Genomic DNA, 17,171 nt, shown 5'->3' with positions numbered 1-17,171 from the left:
GCCAAACCAAGTCTTAAATTCCAATAAATGGAGTCAGTTACATGAATTTTTTTTTTCATTCGACTTTATCCAAGGCCATATAGTTAGTCAAATTAAGGAGATTCATATCTCTATTTACTACACTAGCTCACGTCAATCTAGGTCTGCTTCTTCCCCTAGCACTTCCATCTACCGTCACTATATCTCATCTCTTTACTACTGCCTCTATTGGTCGTTGTTGTATATGACCAAACCATCGGTCTGCTTCTTCCCCTAACACTTCCATCTACCATCATTGTATCGCAACTCTTTACTACTGCCTTTGTTGGTTTCCGTTGTATATGACCTAACCATCTTAATCTATTTTCCCTCAACTTATAAAACTTACAAGTTAGAACTACATACAAAAATAATGTTCAATAAATAAAAAACAGAAGCTGATAGAAGAGAAAATGCGCAAAAATGTGTTGGCCATTGTTATGTAACAATAGTAACGGCCATGAAATTCAATAATACCTCTATAGCAGCCATAATGAGTAGTGGTAACTGCCCATACAGTTAGGGAATAGCATTACGTAACGATTACGACCTATTTTTAGAACACTAACTGTGACATAAATAAAATAAATTCATCCATATACTTAAAAGCTATGTCCTCATTCTATTTTCAAATATGTTATTTTATTGGATATTTTTATGTTTCCTTGATGCCATAGCGAAGTAAAGTTGAGTGATTGATTTTTCTCTTCCAGGTCCAGCTGCTCTGGGTAAATTTAGTTACTGACGGATTGCCTGCCTCTGCTATTGGTTTTAATAAGCCAGACTGTGATGTGATGAAGGCTAAACCTCGTAAGGTAATCAAATCTATGTCCTTTATAACTTTGTGGTCTTCTGCTATTTGATTACTTTTAGTCACTTTTAACCATTCCGTATAATACAATTTACAACTGAACTATGATATTTGTTTTTGTTAAATTAATTTGATCACTATGTGGCTGCTAATGTGTGGTGCTTGTAAAAGGCACAAAAAAAAATAGAGAGTTGAAACCTTACAACCATTTGAATTAGAAAAGGATGTTGTAAGAGTCTGAACCTTTGTTGCTTTTCTCTCCTTGGTAACTTGATGAAGCATAAGTTTGATCTAAGAAGCATGGATACGGAGACAGGATGCAGGGATTCTAAAAATTTAGGATACGGACACAGAAAATATGGGAAAAAGATATTTTTATACATTTTTATTCACTATGTATAAAAATATAAGTTTAGGATACATAGATTTGAGAGATATCGATGTATATGTGGGCGTATTTTTATTTTTTTTCTACTTTTCTCCTCAAATCAGCTTTCTAAAATTATAAGAAAAATCTACAAAGGTGTTCTGAGTATCCAATCACAGGGCATGTGTCCATGAAGTATCTCCAACGTATCCTACAGAAAAAGTAATAATTAAAAACATTAACACGCTACATGGTGTGTCAGACACATGGACATGTGTGTACCCACCATGTCGGTGCCTCTTAGAGTTTGATTAATTTTTCTTCGTTTACGAATTATGTAAAATCCATACACATGGACATGTGTGTACCCACCATGTCGGTGCCTCTTAGAGTTTGATTAATTTTTCTTCGTTTACGAATTATGTAAAATCCATTGGTGCTTCAAGATGGCAGAATATGTCCCGATGATAATAGGGTTTTACAATAGATAATTTTATTTAGACCTATGTTTCAATGGTTTATGCTATCTATTGTTTTTAAAAAATTCAAAATTTTATAGAATTGTATGATTGTTGGTCTTTGAAGGAAATTGTTTGATTTTAGATAGCACTTGTGGAAAGTTTTTATTTTTATTTTTCTATTTTTTGTGAACTGTTCCTGCAATGTTAAGAGATGTGATTGATTTATTTATTTTTGAAAAGTGAAAAATAGACACTGTAAGCATCTGTCTATTATGCATCATAAACAAAACAAAACTTTTGGTTAATGCTAGTATTGGACCTTCCATTGTGTTTGGTATCAAGAATTGTGTTACAGGGGCTTGTCACATTACCCCCGTGTTCGGACCATGAAAGATGATATAGTATAGGCCAAAGTGTTGACACTGCTACTGTTACCAATGGAAGAAGAGGGGAACAGAATGAAACATGGTCAAAGAGAAAATTTCATTACATGGTTGGAATTTATCATTTTTGGAGCTGGAAACCTAGGTTGAATAGGTTGCCAAAGGCAATCATAGTTGTGATGGTGATCTAGACTTCTCCATACAGGTGCAGCTATAAGAAAATGTTTGAACTATAAATAATTTATTGGCAAAATTTACAAACAAAAGCTCGAGTTTTCTATGTTTTTAAATAATATAATTTATTGTTTATATAGCAAAATAACCTCTAATATTATATATGCTTATGACTTCTCAGCCACCATTAAGTGAGTCTGTAATACTAACACCAAATCTGAACAGGCTGACACTTAACTTTGTCCTTGTATCCCAATATTGTCCTCGTATCCCAAGCTTTTGAATTAGAAAGATTATACTATTAGATTTGCACTCACATGTGTTTAGTTGTGGTTTTGTGAAAACATCCATATTGTTTATACGTCGTTTTCATATTGTTTTGATTTTTTGGTGAAAACAGTTTTCATGTTGTTTCCTAAAAACTGGGTTGCTTTTAGAAAATTTTCCTGGAAAATAGTTTGCCAATTTTTCTTTGTTTCTTGGAAAATGTAAACTGATAGCAACAAACAAACACAACCAATCATGCCTATAGGTATCCTTGTACATGTAAAATAGCTGAAATGACTCACTTGGTTTTCCTCTATTTAGATGAACAACCTTAAATGCGCTCAATGTTCTTTTTGACATGGAGAATAGAGGAAGTTAAATTTACAAAAAGTTGAAAATTTCTTGTGGAGAAACTAACTCTTTATCTAGGTTGACTTTATCAAGGTCAACATGGAATTGTAGAAATGATTTATAAATTTCATATGGTAGGAAATATGATACGGATGCGAGACACAGATATGACATGATACAAAGACAACACCATGATAATTTTCCAAGAAATAGCATACAACACTACCAAGGACGCAACAAAAAATAAATATATATTGAAAAAAAATAAAAATTTCTTTCATTTTTTATACTGAAATACATATATCTTTTGTTAGCTAAACAATAAAAACCACTTTTCACATTCTACATATTAGAAAAGAAGTGCGAACAAAAAGTTCAAATATCTATTTTAGAATGTTCAATTCACAAAAAAATTGGAAGGCTTTGTTCCTAAAATTTAAAAAATTTGAAAGAGGGGGATTAAGTTATATATCCACATTGTTTTTATTTTATTATTGGATCCCAAGTAATTTTCTTCAAACTTGCAGTGTGTTTTGTGTGTGTCTAAGCAATGGACATGTGTGTCTCCCAAATGTTCGAAGTGTGTTTGGTTTAAAAAAAAAAAAATATGTTGGACAGGTTTGGATAAAAAATATGTAGGACAGGTTTGGATGAGTGGCTCACATGTATCGGGGAGTATGCAATGAGTGTTGATGTCCGACGTCCATCATTTTATTACGAGTGTCCATGCTCTTAGGTCATAAGAGTTAAAAGTATTTAGCCTATCACCTTAACTTTAAAAAAATAATAATAATAATAATAAAGGAAATGTGTTATAGCTGTTTCAGCTAGAAGCTGGTGGGGTGCATTTTAATTGTGAAAGATTTTCCCAATTCTGTTTTGAGCATGGAAGAGCTTTGACATGATTGCAGTTCCAAGTGTTTGAGTTGAGAAGTTGAATGCCTTAAATTATTTCCTGGTAAAGTCTAAAACCATCCTATTTTCATGTCTTTTACAAAAATTACACTTGTAAAGTCACCTCTATTAACTAAAATCTAATTGAAGAGTAAATTTATTTGTTGATGGTACCTTCTAGTGGATTGTCTTAAGAAATATGTTGTAGCATATTAGTGCTGGAATACATACTCGTATCAAGTTCTTCCACAAATTTAAGATGTGAACTCGTGCCACACAAGAGGTTGCACTTTGTATAATATATGCATTAGTACGGTTGAAAACTTGTTGCATACTAAAAAGTTCTGAAATTTATCTTTTTATATTTTTATTCTTGGTGCATTCTTCTTCTGTATACGAACTCGGTGGATCTGCTCTAACCCTCAAAAATAGGAAGAAAAGAAAAGAAGAGGGGGTGGGAGGTGGGGTGGGTTTGATACCCCCAGCCTCCATTTGTTTAAAAGGATATGTGAGGGTACGAAAAGTTTTGTGTTAAATTTTTTCTTAATAGTGGGCCATTTTCTGGGCAGTAGGGTTCATGGCGACTGCTGCTAGGGTATGGTATGTGCATAAACAACGATTACAAGCTCTAAATATATATACCAAGAATTAAATACTAATTAGGAAACAATAATTAAACGCACTAATCTCCCCTCAAAATAATATTACAGTTTCCACAATTCCATAATGATGGTTCTTTGTTTCTTGTATAATTCATTGAATTGTGAATCTAGTAGTGCGTTCAAGTGTTTTTTTTTTCTTAGAAAGGGAAAAACTTTCTTATTTCTATGATTTTACTTTTTTGTTTGTTTGAATGTGCAGGTTAATGAAGCTGTTGTCAGTGGTTGGCTATTCTTTCGTTATCTAGTTATTGGAGGTATAGTCTGTTAGCACTTCTTTGTTTTTCACCTTGTGGTCCAATTTGCAGAATGCTTCTTATAGCATACCCATGAGAGAAATTTGGACGAGTATTTCACATGTTCACTATTCAAGTTTTGCAAAGATCAATAGCAGGAGGTTGATTTTAGTTCAATTTTTTGAACTGTTGTATGACTGAATTATTTGGTTTTTGTAGCTTATGTTGGACTTGCCACCATTGCGGGATTCATATGGTGGTTTGTTTTTGCTGATAGTGGGCCTAAATTACCATATGTTGAATTGGTAAGTTGTATCTCATATTAGACTACTGTGTGATATTTGCTGCGTTTGTTTTTGGTTTTGTATGACATCAGACCATGCTTTTGAAAGTCGCCAACTTTATAAACTCAACAAAATTTGACTTCAGATTAGTGTGGATAGAACTACATACAGGCAAAACGAGGCGATGGCACCCTTGAGTTCACTAATTTCACCCACATATATATTTCTGTACATACATGAAAGATGAGAAATACGTTGTTTTCCATTATTGGCCTCTCGTGTTTTTTAATTTTTTAACAAAATTTGTTTAGTGGCCTCTTCCAGTCCCTTATATCTTGTAGGTGCTCCACTGATTCTATTTTTTGTGTTGATAAATTTTGAAATTATCATTGGGTTTCCTAATTAATAACTACCTACATTGGTTAATTATGATTTGTGCCTTTCTCTATCTTCTCTATGTTTTTATGGATATAAACTATTAATACAATACATATATATACACACATGCTACTCTGTTTCAAAGGGTTTGGCTGAATGGTTGGGTTGAGGAAGGGGAAGGGGTTGAAGGGTACGTCAATTTGGCCCCTCCTAATATAAATCCTGGTTCCACCCTTGCACATTAGATGTCTTAATATAAACAGATCCAAATTCAAAGAAATACATTTTGGAAGAATAGTGAAATATTTGACCAAATTTCGGAAAATCCAGACTTAGAATTTAGACAGAAATGTCTTGAGTTTTATTTTATTCTAATTTAAATTCAGGCTAAATCCAATAGAAAATTCAGCTCTAGATATTTAAGAATTTAATTCCCACTTTAATCCATGAAGTTGGAAATTCAAGAAATATCAGATTAGGATTGATTTCAAAATTGGCTATGTTAGAGACTTGTCCCACGTTGCTTCTCTAAGCCGTCCAAGCTTGGTTCATGTGGCCTAGAGGTTTCTTCACCTATAATTAATTAATTTTGAGCTAGATGTCTCCAAATTTGTTACAAGCTGACTGAAAAAATGTGGTTAACCTTGCATCAGTGTCCCTATTATGAGTTGATTTATCGGTTATAACATATTAAAGCGATGGTCTACAAATTTGAGGACAAGTTTATGTTCACACTTGGCTTGACAATAGTAAATGGAATTGCTTCACTTTCTTCTTTTTGGCTTCCCTTTATATAATTTCTAATGGGCAAATTACATATACCTCCATCGAGGTTTACCTAAATTATAGATACCCCTCTCAGGTTTCAAAAATTACAGATACCCCCCTGAGGTTTATATTTTCATAACAAATTGCTCCCTGAGGTTTATATTTTCATAACAATTTACCCCATAATTTGTTATGCAAATAGTACCTTCAGGGGGGTATCTTTAATTTTTCAAACCTCAGGGGGTATCTATAATTTTGCTAAACCTCGAGGGGGTATATGTAATTTGCCCATTTCTAATTGTCAATATATTTGTATTTGATCTTTCAAATTGCTATGACTTTACATCTAGCTGTGAAAATATTCTAGCTGTCGTCTGGGCTGTGTGTCTTTCAGTTTCTATTCAGAACCAAATTATACAATAAGCAGCTATGTAGAGCTACGAAGCGTGTGTACGGGTATGTGTATTGGTACGATACCGGTGAGAGTCGATATGGTAAAATCTAAAAAAGGTAGGGTACAAGTACAGTTAGGTCCGTTTGTAAAAACATATTTTTATTTTTGATTTTGAGTAATGTAATACAAAAATTAGTTTAATGCTTTAGTTTGTTAAGAAGAACCAACTTACAATTTAATGGCAAAAAGTAAAGGTATAAACAAAAATTACATGTCATTATATTAAATAACTTACAAGTCATAACTTAGTTTTAAAATCATGCTAAGCTTAAAAAAAGAACAAATAAATAATGTCTAATGAAACTAATTTTACCTCTATATAGAACAAAATATTGTTTTGATTAAGGTATGGTATGGCTTCAGTACATACTAGGTGTGTCTGGGGTACAGCAAAAACTAAGAAAAAAAAATTTGGTACATTTTTCGTGTACAATATGCATGAAGAAGTACCATACGAAGTACAAATACCCATGGTTGACAGAATCATATGATTCACGATTCGATTCATACGATTAGATACAAGTTTCAAAAAAAAAAAAAGATTCGAATTGTGCTGTTGAATCAGAAATTGATTGAATCGTACGATTCAATTTACGATTCACTATGATTCATTTTGATTCACTACGATTCAGTTCTATTTTTATTTTTGTTTACATAATGCATGAAACGACGTCATTTTCGCCAAACTATGAAGATATATTGAAGAGATACATGGTACAGGTACAATATGTTTGTCGAAATACCCATGTTGCATAGATACAGAGTAATATAAATAGAATTTTCGATTCTGCAAGTTTAAAAAATGGTTTGTTCTAAAGAATGTATCATTTAGTCTTTTACATGATGGAATTAAATGGAAATTTTAAATTTGGTTTGAACTTAATTATTATTATTATTATTTTTAAAAGGACTCTGCTAACACTTCATATGTCTTTTTTTCAACAATAAGCATTCGGCATTTTATTGTTGATCCCATGATCTGCATTGACAATGGTTTGATTTTCTGTTCAACAAAATTATTAGTTGTGCATGCCCCTAAATTATCCTTTTTCTACACTAACATTTTGTACTACACTATCTCAGATGAATTTTGACACTTGTTCACAAGGGATACAAGTTATCCATGTAGTATATTCAATGATCGGCACCCATCAACTGTGTCAATGACAGTGCTTGTTGTTGTTGAGATGTTCAATGCATTGAATAATCTCAGTGAAAATCAATCTCTCCTGTAAGTATTCACTTGAACCTCAAACTTCATCTCAACTTTGATACTGTCTCTGTCCCCAAATCGATTCATTTGAATGCTGAATGTGTGACATGTAAAAACATGGTTATAGCTAGTTTCTTGGATTTCCATCTTCTTCCCATAAGGTACTGTATAAAATCAAATTAGGGAAGAATAAAGATTTTTAATTTTTCACTAATACAAGTGGCCATGAAACACTTTTAAAGGTGATAGATTTGGAATACTGCTTTTCATTAAGATACTACTTCTTGGCTTCTCAGAAGTGCAGCAAACTAAACTGCATGAAGAATACCATTGAAAATAGTGTTTGCAAAGCAAAGTGTAGTTTAAAGGCTTTGAAAGAACAGAATTGACCACTTGTAAATTTGGTTGTTCTGTTTCTCCTAAATATATATATATATATATATTTAAATAAACAAAAATAAAATAAAATCTCAACTGTTCATTTGACCCAATGTTTCCACAACGAAGCACATTCACACTTGCAGGTCTGAAGACTCTGCACACATACAATGCCAAAACTTCCATCCTTTCAATTGGCCTATTTTAATGCAGTTGAGATGCTGAAATCCTCAGACTCCCTTCCAAATGTAAACAATTTTCTTCAAATCGGGAAGTTTATTGTTGGAATTCTGTTTGTTCTTTGTACTATATATTTATAGATAGAAGGTGCAGAGATCAAGGCTTTCTTTAAAATTCCTGCTGTATTTGTTGACCAATGATAGGTTCAGAGTCAGCTATGTTAACCATCTTTTATAATTTCAAGCTACTATTATAAGTGAAAGTCATATTTTTGTCTTTCATTCTCAGTTGTAGATGTTGTTTGAAAAAGAAAATAAATAAATACCACTAACCTGTACTTTATTTTTAGTGTTATCCCGCCCTGGAGTAATCTGTGGCTTGTTGGTTCAATTGTACTGACCATGCTCCTTCATATTCTTATCTTGTACGTGCGACCTCTGTCTATTCTTTTTTCCGTAAGTGATTTATCTTCTACTTCTATCTATTTACTGCAATTTCTTTTTTATGATTCGACTTTTTTGCCCCCTTACATGAGGTTGTTAATTAAAATATTTGAATTTTGTGTTGCAGGTGACGCCATTGTCTTGGGCTGAGTGGATTGTTGTTTTGTATCTTTCATTTCCTGTAAGTAGTTTGATTACATTCCTTGTTTGCTGATGTTCATATTCTCTCTTTGAGTATCGGCGCTTATTATCTTGCCATGTTGGTACATTTTCTGCTTCTTTATGATATTGTTAAAATTAATAGACAAATGACATGAATTGCTACTTTTTTCTTGTTATTGATAGAGAGTGGTATTCTCTGCCCCTGTCAAATGTGTTGCACATGTGTACCTGATTACTGCATTTCACTATTGTGGGTTAGTTTCCCTTGGAATGTAGGTGATTGGTGTAGCTTATAAGCTGCTTTTATCACCTTTTAACTTATATTAAGTTAAAAATGAGTATTTGGTGTAGCTTAATGGGATCGACTTATGGCTTAACACAGCCTATTTTGGCCCCAAATAAGCTGTTTATTGCAACCACCGAAAGAGGTGCTTCTCAGCTTATAGTTTATGCAGAAAGCTGTGTTAATGGGTGAAATTATTTAAACATCCCTTGGATTTTGCAAGAATTACAGCTATGCCACTATATGAATACCCCAACCATTCATTTCACTGCTTCTCTCCCTCATGACTCTCTCTCTCTCTCTCTCTACTCATTTTCTTTGATTCTTTCGACTTGGCAACATGACCTGCTGACAACTACCGAAGATGGGTAATGATCGGCCGACAACTTCTGAAGATGGGTGACGACAATCAGATATGTGTAACGAAGGCAACTCGTTGCCTAGATGACAAGCACCTGAACTTGTTGATGATTTTGGTTCAGTTCTTTACTATCTTTGATCCCTTTGCTACAGATTTGGGTTTGATGATTTTGGATCACAACCACCAAATAGATTTCAATTTTGATTTGTACTTTGCTTTCTACGATGGTGGTTGTTAATCTGTAGCAATTTATGGAAGAATCCAATCCACAATTTAGGGTTTTTGTAATGATTTTGAGAAGAAAAAAATCCAATTTACGGATTAGGGTTTTGTGCAGTTCATGATGCTCTAGTCATGGAACAACGGGAATTCAATCGATGTTAAATCAAACCCAAAAACCATTGCGTACATGTATAATACATGTCACGACCCGAACCCGCCCCTATGGTTAAGGCCATAACCGGCCAGTAATCACGAGATTACCTACGGCCACAAACCAAATAAGACAAAACTCATCAGAGTAAAGGTGCTAAACGGAAGCAAATTTAAAACTTTATCCATAGAGTCGTGCTTATATGCACATCATAACATTCCACATTTACATATGTTAATAACTCACAATAGAAAGTATAGTAGCATAAGATTCTGTACAGACAGCATCATTCAAATCTAAGTCAGCCAACCAAAACTATACACAGACGTATACCAAAGTCCTCGCCAACATGACGAAAATACACAGAATGGCAAAAGGGCGAAGACGTGTCTCGTGCGTGAGACGCAAGGGCTGACTCTTCAAAACTTTGGTTGTTCCATACAGACTTCACTGAGGCTGGGTCTGGACCTCTCTTGGCTCACCTACAAACACATGAATGAGCGTGAGCGAAAGCCCAGTGAACAATATCAAATAAAGAATATACATTGGAATAATATACCTCAAACGGCCTTGGGCCCAGTTTATATTTCTAACTAATACACACATACATAGACATATGTAAGTTAGGTAACTGCGGTTCCAAACACATCATACGGCCTCGGGCCCAATTCATTAGTATCATTCAGGTCAAACTGGCCTTTGGCCCATTCATACATTCATGTCAAACTGTTATTCGTGTCAAACTATCATTCGTGTCAAACTGGCCTTTGGCCCATTCATTTATTCATGTCGAAACGGTCTCTGGCCCGTTCATTTATTCATGTCGAAACGGCCTCTGGCCCATTCATTCATTCTTGTCAGAACGGCCTCTGGCCCATCCATTCGTTCGTGTCAAAACGGCCTCTGGCCCATCCATTCGTTCTTGTCAAAACGGCCTCTAGCCCATCCATTAATTCTTGTTAGAACGGCCTCTGGCCCATCCATTCGCTCTTGTCAAAACGGCCTCTGGCCCATCCATTTATTCTTGTCAGACCGGCCTCTGGCCCATCCATTCGTTCTTGTCAAACGGCCTCTGGCCCATCCATTTATTCCTGTCAGAACGGCCTTTGGCCCATTCATTTGGTATGGCAAACATTGTCCACCAATCGAATCAACGAATCTTATAAAACTTACATGGACGTAAGCAATTGGACAATAACATATTTCAGATATCTTTGTTAAGATATTACTCACAGTGATCGGCTGGTTGATTTGGCCTGGAGCTTGACCCTACACATCACATAACACATATGGGTCACAACCGATTCAATCCGTTCTTTAATTCACATATTCCTCTCTAGGCTTTATTCTTATTCTTCTAACTCAATTACAATGCTCAATGCATGCCTAAGAGTACTTAGAAGTGAAAGAGAATGGAAAACGAAACTCAGAATGTCTTTTCAAAATTTCAAAAAAGAGGGTCCCCGCTCGAGCGTGGACTTCCCCGCTCGAGCGGACCCATGAGGTCTGCAAAAGTGTTGGATGCATCAAAATTACGCACGAGCGTGAAGTCTAGCGCTCGAGCTAAAGGTCTGTCTACATAGCTCCTCGCTCGAGCGTGAACTTCCCCGCTCAAGCGGACATCCAAGTCTGCAAAAATACTAGGAACACGAAATTCACGCTCGAGCGGCGGTTTCCCCGCTCGAGCGGACATCAAATTTTCTGGGTTTTCCAGAACATGTTCTTGAGCTCCAACTTGACATTCAATGGTTCTAGATGCATGCTTTTGGCTCAAACTTCACATAATCATATACTAACATGGTACCAACACCAAATTACAACACAATGGAGCTCAATTTCATAAATTAATCACATGCATGGCTCAAATTGACCCAAACTCATCACCAACACATTAACTTTAAACATTCAAGACCAATACCTCCATGGTTTGTACTTGCATGTGGAGGATACTCATTATTCTCAACTTAATTGGTGAAGAGATGATCAAATACATGGACTTAAACCAAAAATTCAACATGGATCATACACATTGTGCTCAAACATGAAAATTTATAGCAATTCCTTACATGCATGTGTTCTATGACTTTCAATTCAACAAAACCAATTCATTTCTGTTACAAATGATACAAATGATGCTCCAAATCATGAAGCTACACAGAACTACTCATGCATGTAAGGTTTGATGCTCCATTCTTCATATTTAACATGCTACATGCTAGAACACCCAAAATTGTAACAATTATGCACATGCGTGTTCATTTTAACTTCAAATTCAGCTCAATCTTAGCCATGAGCTACCATACTACTTGATTTCACAAAATTACATACTCAATTCATAAATCAAGAATTGATTACTCACCTAGGAGCTTCAAACACTCAATGTTCTTTGAGTTTTAACTTCCAATTTCACAATCTTGGATCAAAATGCATAACTCCTCCTCCTCTCTCTCTAGAACTGGCCCTCTCTCTCCCTCTCTAGAGAAATCTCAGCCCAAATGGATAAAAGAGAGGAATTGAGTGCGTTGTGCCCTCTTATGGGCACAACGCACTTAATTAATCTAGTTAAAATTATTAATATTAAATAATTTGGCACTTAATTAATCGTTCTGAATCTAATTATTTTGATCCGAATCAATTTTCAATCAAATTTCACCGTAGGCTCTAAAAATTATGCCAATCGCGATGGCGCAATCAATTTCAGGTTTTGTGGCCGATAAGGCCTTCAATTTAAATTCCAAAGCAGATAATCAAACAGATATTCCTACGGTGAACAGATAGAAATTCAAAACCACATATATTCATATAAATGGCACTCAAAATCATATCAAACACATAATCATATGCATAAGGAAGATCAATTAGCATAATACGGAACAGGGGTATCACAGTACAAATTGTAAAGAAACATCCCATTATTTGGCAAAATATAATCTTACTGTGAGACATGTTCTTTGGAAGGAAAGCTTTCCTCCATAGCTTACCCACATATCCAGATTGCAGTCTTCCTGTGTGTAAAAAAATTATGAAAATAGTTCTGAAAATGAAATTTTGAAAAAAAAATATATTTTTCACAATTTTTGCATTTCTTAGAAGGGCAAAATGATAATTACACAATGAAATGATGGACAGCTACACCAAACAAGCTAACAACTACACCAAACAAGCTAACATCTACACCAAACAAGCAAACAACTTCTGTTTAAAGCTATAATCTAATAATCTAAAAACGGCCCCTATGTAGTAAAACTGATGGACAGCTAATATCTTACTTTCCCATCCATAATTGAAATGTAGGGGATGTATATACCACATTATTATGGAGAAGCAATCTTGTTATTTACTTATTTATTAGACATGCCTTTGGATCTAAATAACTCATTCGACACTTGTCTTAGAAAATTTAAAAATGAAAATCATCAACAACAATCTCTAAGTCAAATAGTTGGGTTGAATTTCTGTTTATAGTTCCATTGTAGTGTTTACATTTAAAAGACTGGCATTGAAGGATGCCTTGCTCTATGATTGGAATTAGCAACATCTTTACATTTAGTACCCAGACATTAACGCCAAATTCTATTTACTTGCTGAATGGGTTGTGAGAGTTAATAAATAGGGAATTTCTTCAATGGGCCTCAAATATGATGGTGGCTTAGTTAAATTTTCAAATCACACTTTGTTTTATGGATAAAATCTCATTTTGATTATGTGTAATTACTTTTCTTTGTTTCCTTTCTAGTTGTCACCGTGTCATGGTAGCTTCTCTTCCATTACTCAGAATAGCTTTAATGATGTCTTCAACTGATAATTTTCACCCCTTTTCTTTTCCTGAATAGCTTAGTGAAACCTACAGTAGCAAGTAATATCTTATATGTAGACTATTTTGTTTAATTGTTTCTGATTTAAATATAATACACTGCATCACTTTCTGTTTCATATTTGGATCTCTTTCTTATTTGACATTACTTACGATATTGTCAACCTGGCATAGGTTATTATAATTGACGAGATACTGAAGTTCTTCTCAAGAAATACAAGTGGTGAGGTCATCTTAATTATTTTTTTTCCAATTTTATTATTATTATTATTATTCACATGCTTTTGTGTAAATTGTACTTACATGTGTGTTATGGACTCTTTTATTTTCCCCGACCGTGCCCATGGAATATAATAAAGGTAAGAGTGCCATGTGTCCAACATGTCCAACACCTGTAAATTTAGACACTTGAATCTTCTAATTTTTTATGATGCTTGAAAAAAAATGAAACTTACATTTGCTATTAAAGACACATTTCTGACCTCACACATGGGTTAGAGAGAAATATCACGTCTCTTAATCATATTTAATTTCATGTACATTTCTACATAATTTAAAACATCTTATCTAAGTATATTATATTATATGATATGTTATATATATGTGTGTGTGTGTGTGTGTGTGTCCATGATGTGTCTCCATATGTAACTTTTGGACACATCTCGATATCCTAAGATTAATGGTTGTGAATGTCCAACTTTTGGACAGACACCTGCACCCGACACTCATATCCAATTCCATGTAACATAGACTACACCCCTTAGGTTTCTAACAATCACAACACCCTCTTATGTTTCTGAAAAAACAATTTTCCCTTGTGATGACGATTGCAACAGAAAATTTACATATTTTATTATTCATAGTAATTCTTACTTTGTTTGAGGAAAGCATTTTGTAATTAAAATATTTTTATGAATTTTTTTTTTTTTTCATAAAATGTTTTCCTATGTCTAGTTGCGACTTTGAAACTAATGTATTAGTTGTTGTATTAGTGTTAGTGGTAGTGGTAGGAGGAGGTGGGGCAGTTGGTGTTGGTGTTGGTGGTGGTGGGGTGGTAGTAGGGTGAGGTGGAGGTTTTGGCGGCGGAGGTGGTGAAGGTAATGTTGGCGATAGTGGTGGTGGTAGTGGAGATGATGGTCGGGTTTTTGGAGGTGGTGATGATGGTAATAGTGTGGTTGCGTTGGTAAGACTTTAGTTCGGAAAACGTTTTCTATCTTTTGAAATTGGAAAATATTTTTTTCCTAAATAAGCTTGTTTTCCATTGACCGCCACAAAACATTTTATGTTGCTTTCGCTTTCTGTAGTATCAAACTCTAGAAAATACGAAAAATATTCTCTGCCAAAACAAATGGAATGTTATTCCAATCCTAACTCACATTGAGTCATCAAGTTACTCTATCCTAACCCCATTAATAGTGATCACCTCTAATAGTCATTGCCGATGACTACCACCCTATGAAGCACCGACACTTCAAAATAAGTGCCGTATCCGTGTCGGACACATAGACACTTTGGGGACAGGTATGGGACACACCACATGGCGTGTCGCCTTATTTAATTAATTTATTTTTAGGGGATACTTTGGGGACATGCTAAATTGTCTTTTTCCCCATTTAATTTAATGCTTGTGATGAATATTGAATGTTTATTATTTTTTTCTTAGATTTAAATACTTAATAGATCATCCATAAAAAATATAAACTGTAAATGTTAATTTAAAAGTGCTTTTAAAAAAAAAAGAGTTAGTGTTTGTTTTTCTTAATGTTGATTGATTGTGAATATAATATTAATCTAGATAACAAATACATATATATATGAAAACATATTTTACTGTCGTGTCCGTGTTCTCATAATTTTGAAATTGCCGTGTCCCGTGTCTGTGTCCATGTCCGTTTCCGCATTCGTGTCTGTGTCCGTGTCAACACTTCTTAGCTACCACCCAATCAACCATCTCTAAAGTAGACCCATCTGTGTGTGTGTGTGTGTGTCTATCTCTGTCCATAACCCATTGCCATGCAAACCATCACAGACCACAATTTATAACCTACAGACAGCCCCGCCATAATAGTCTAATAGCTAATCCTGTTCAAATATATTTTGCCTCATATCAAGCTACTTCTATTGGGAATTAGATTATATTAATTTCACCCTTGGGAGGATAGGTTGTCTTATATGGGATGAGATTTCTGATGCCCGCTTTGAGTGTTCTATGTCCACAATAATCAAAAGATTATAACCATCTTGATACACTGACATATTTTGATGGTTGTTCTTCTTGTTGTAGGAGCACGGTTCAAGTTCAGAGTGAGAAGAGCTGATATACTTCCAAAGACAGAATTACATAATAAATGACAAGTGGAATATGTACCAAATTTGGCACGACATTTCAGGTTGGCCTACTGACCTACAGTTTGTTGTGAAACACCATTCAGTCATGTTTCTCTCTTCTACTTTCATCTGCATTGTGCCAAGGAACTACCCAAGATGTTTCCAATACAACTGCACAGACTATTCCAGTCTGCTGTGAGTTTTATTTTCATTCACTAATGCCAATTGGCTTTATATGTTGTAAGAAATAGAAAGAGGACAATTGCGAGTATTTTCGGATCTCATAGACTACTTTTCTCAAAATGCTGTCTAACAATAATTTATAGAATTCAAGGGGTTTTGGTTTGGCATAGAACAAGTACTGCTCACGATCGCCTTCTTGTATACAATTTGCCCTCAAAATACATGGTCCTGAAGTTATGTTGAAACAACATTGTTCAGATTGATTTTTTAAGTAGTTGAATCTTTGTCCATGATGACTCAAATTCTCGTTGCCAGAGGCTGCTTTTTCCTTTTAAGATAATGGAGGTTCATGGGCTGCCGAAGATTTATATTTTATTTTATTATTATAATGTATTACATACTAATGAGTCACAATAACAATATATGTCATTATTACAAAGAAAATTGCCACCTAAGATTGATCATAAAGGTTCAAGAGACATCTACCTTTTGAACGCGGCAAAGCTAGTAGTGTTGGTGAGATATGCTGGCTAGTAGTAGTTGTATTGTGCCAGGTTGATTCAGCAGCCCTCAAACTGCCAATCTTGAAACTTGGCAGTTGGTTGAAGATGGCAGTTTCGAACCAGCTGGACGGGTGAGTTGGATTTTTTTGGCTTTGTGAATTTGATTCCTTAATTTAAATAAAGAAAAAATCAAAGTGCAAAGCACACCAGTAGTCGCTTTATTAGGAAAAATTTGTCCAAAATCCCTCCCTTGAGCCATTCTTTGTTGAAAGGAACACTAAAACAATTTTTATTGTGTAAAGTCCATTAAGATAGATTTTTCTTTCAAAGACACCAATATTGTACAGGTGCATTTTTATTGACAAATTTACCTTTTTAGTTGAATTCAGTAAACATTTCTGCACAAACAAACATGATCTTTTCTTCTTCTTCTTCTTCTTCTTCT

The 17,171-nt window shown here is 34.5% G+C and overlaps 1 protein-coding gene across 4 annotated transcripts; it reads left to right on the top strand.

The window, feature by feature from the left end:
- The first annotated feature begins 682 nt into the window (after positions 1–682).
- Positions 683–16,516, top strand: LOC145812700 (calcium-transporting ATPase 3, endoplasmic reticulum-type-like). 4 transcript variants are annotated; one of them, XM_082907735.1, is made up of 9 exons: positions 684–833; positions 4,588–4,642; positions 4,841–4,926; positions 7,589–7,736; positions 8,243–8,344; positions 8,626–8,731; positions 8,847–8,900; positions 13,887–13,935; positions 15,997–16,516. In XM_082907735.1, exons 6-9 carry the CDS (start codon positions 8,678–8,680, stop codon positions 16,062–16,064), a joined length of 225 nt encoding a protein of 74 aa, XP_082763861.1. In that variant the 5' UTR covers positions 684–833; positions 4,588–4,642; positions 4,841–4,926; positions 7,589–7,736; positions 8,243–8,344; positions 8,626–8,677; the 3' UTR covers positions 16,065–16,516. The 4 variants fall into 4 exon arrangements, with proteins under 4 accessions (XP_082763858.1, XP_082763861.1, XP_082763859.1 ...); XM_082907733.1 differs by lacking the exon at positions 8,243–8,344 and having other exon boundaries at positions 685–833; XM_082907732.1 differs by lacking the exons at positions 7,589–7,736; positions 8,243–8,344 and having other exon boundaries at positions 683–833.
- Positions 16,517–17,171: the final 655 nt, after the last annotated feature.

The sequence above is a fragment of the Camellia sinensis genome, chromosome 15 (assembly GCF_055761805.1).
Source record: "Camellia sinensis isolate YWXY chromosome 15, ASM5576180v1, whole genome shotgun sequence".
NCBI lineage: Eukaryota > Viridiplantae > Streptophyta > Magnoliopsida > Ericales > Theaceae > Camellia > Camellia sinensis.
Note: the sequence above shows the minus strand (reverse complement) of the source record. Positions and strands in the feature narration are given on the sequence as shown.

What these genes read in the sequence shown, in the direction of transcription:
- LOC145812700 (XM_082907732.1), top strand. Translation starts at nt 4,844, where the DNA reads ATGTTGGACTTGCCACCATTGCGGGATTCATATGGTGGTTTGTTTTTG. An exon ending in TTTTGTATCTTTCATTTCCT is followed by an intron (nt 8,901 to 13,886) that starts GTAAGTAGTTTG and finishes AACCTGGCATAG; the next exon opens with GTTATTATAATTGACGAGAT. An exon ending in CTTCTCAAGAAATACAAGTG is followed by an intron (nt 13,936 to 15,996) that starts GTGAGGTCATCT and finishes TTCTTGTTGTAG; the next exon opens with GAGCACGGTTCAAGTTCAGA.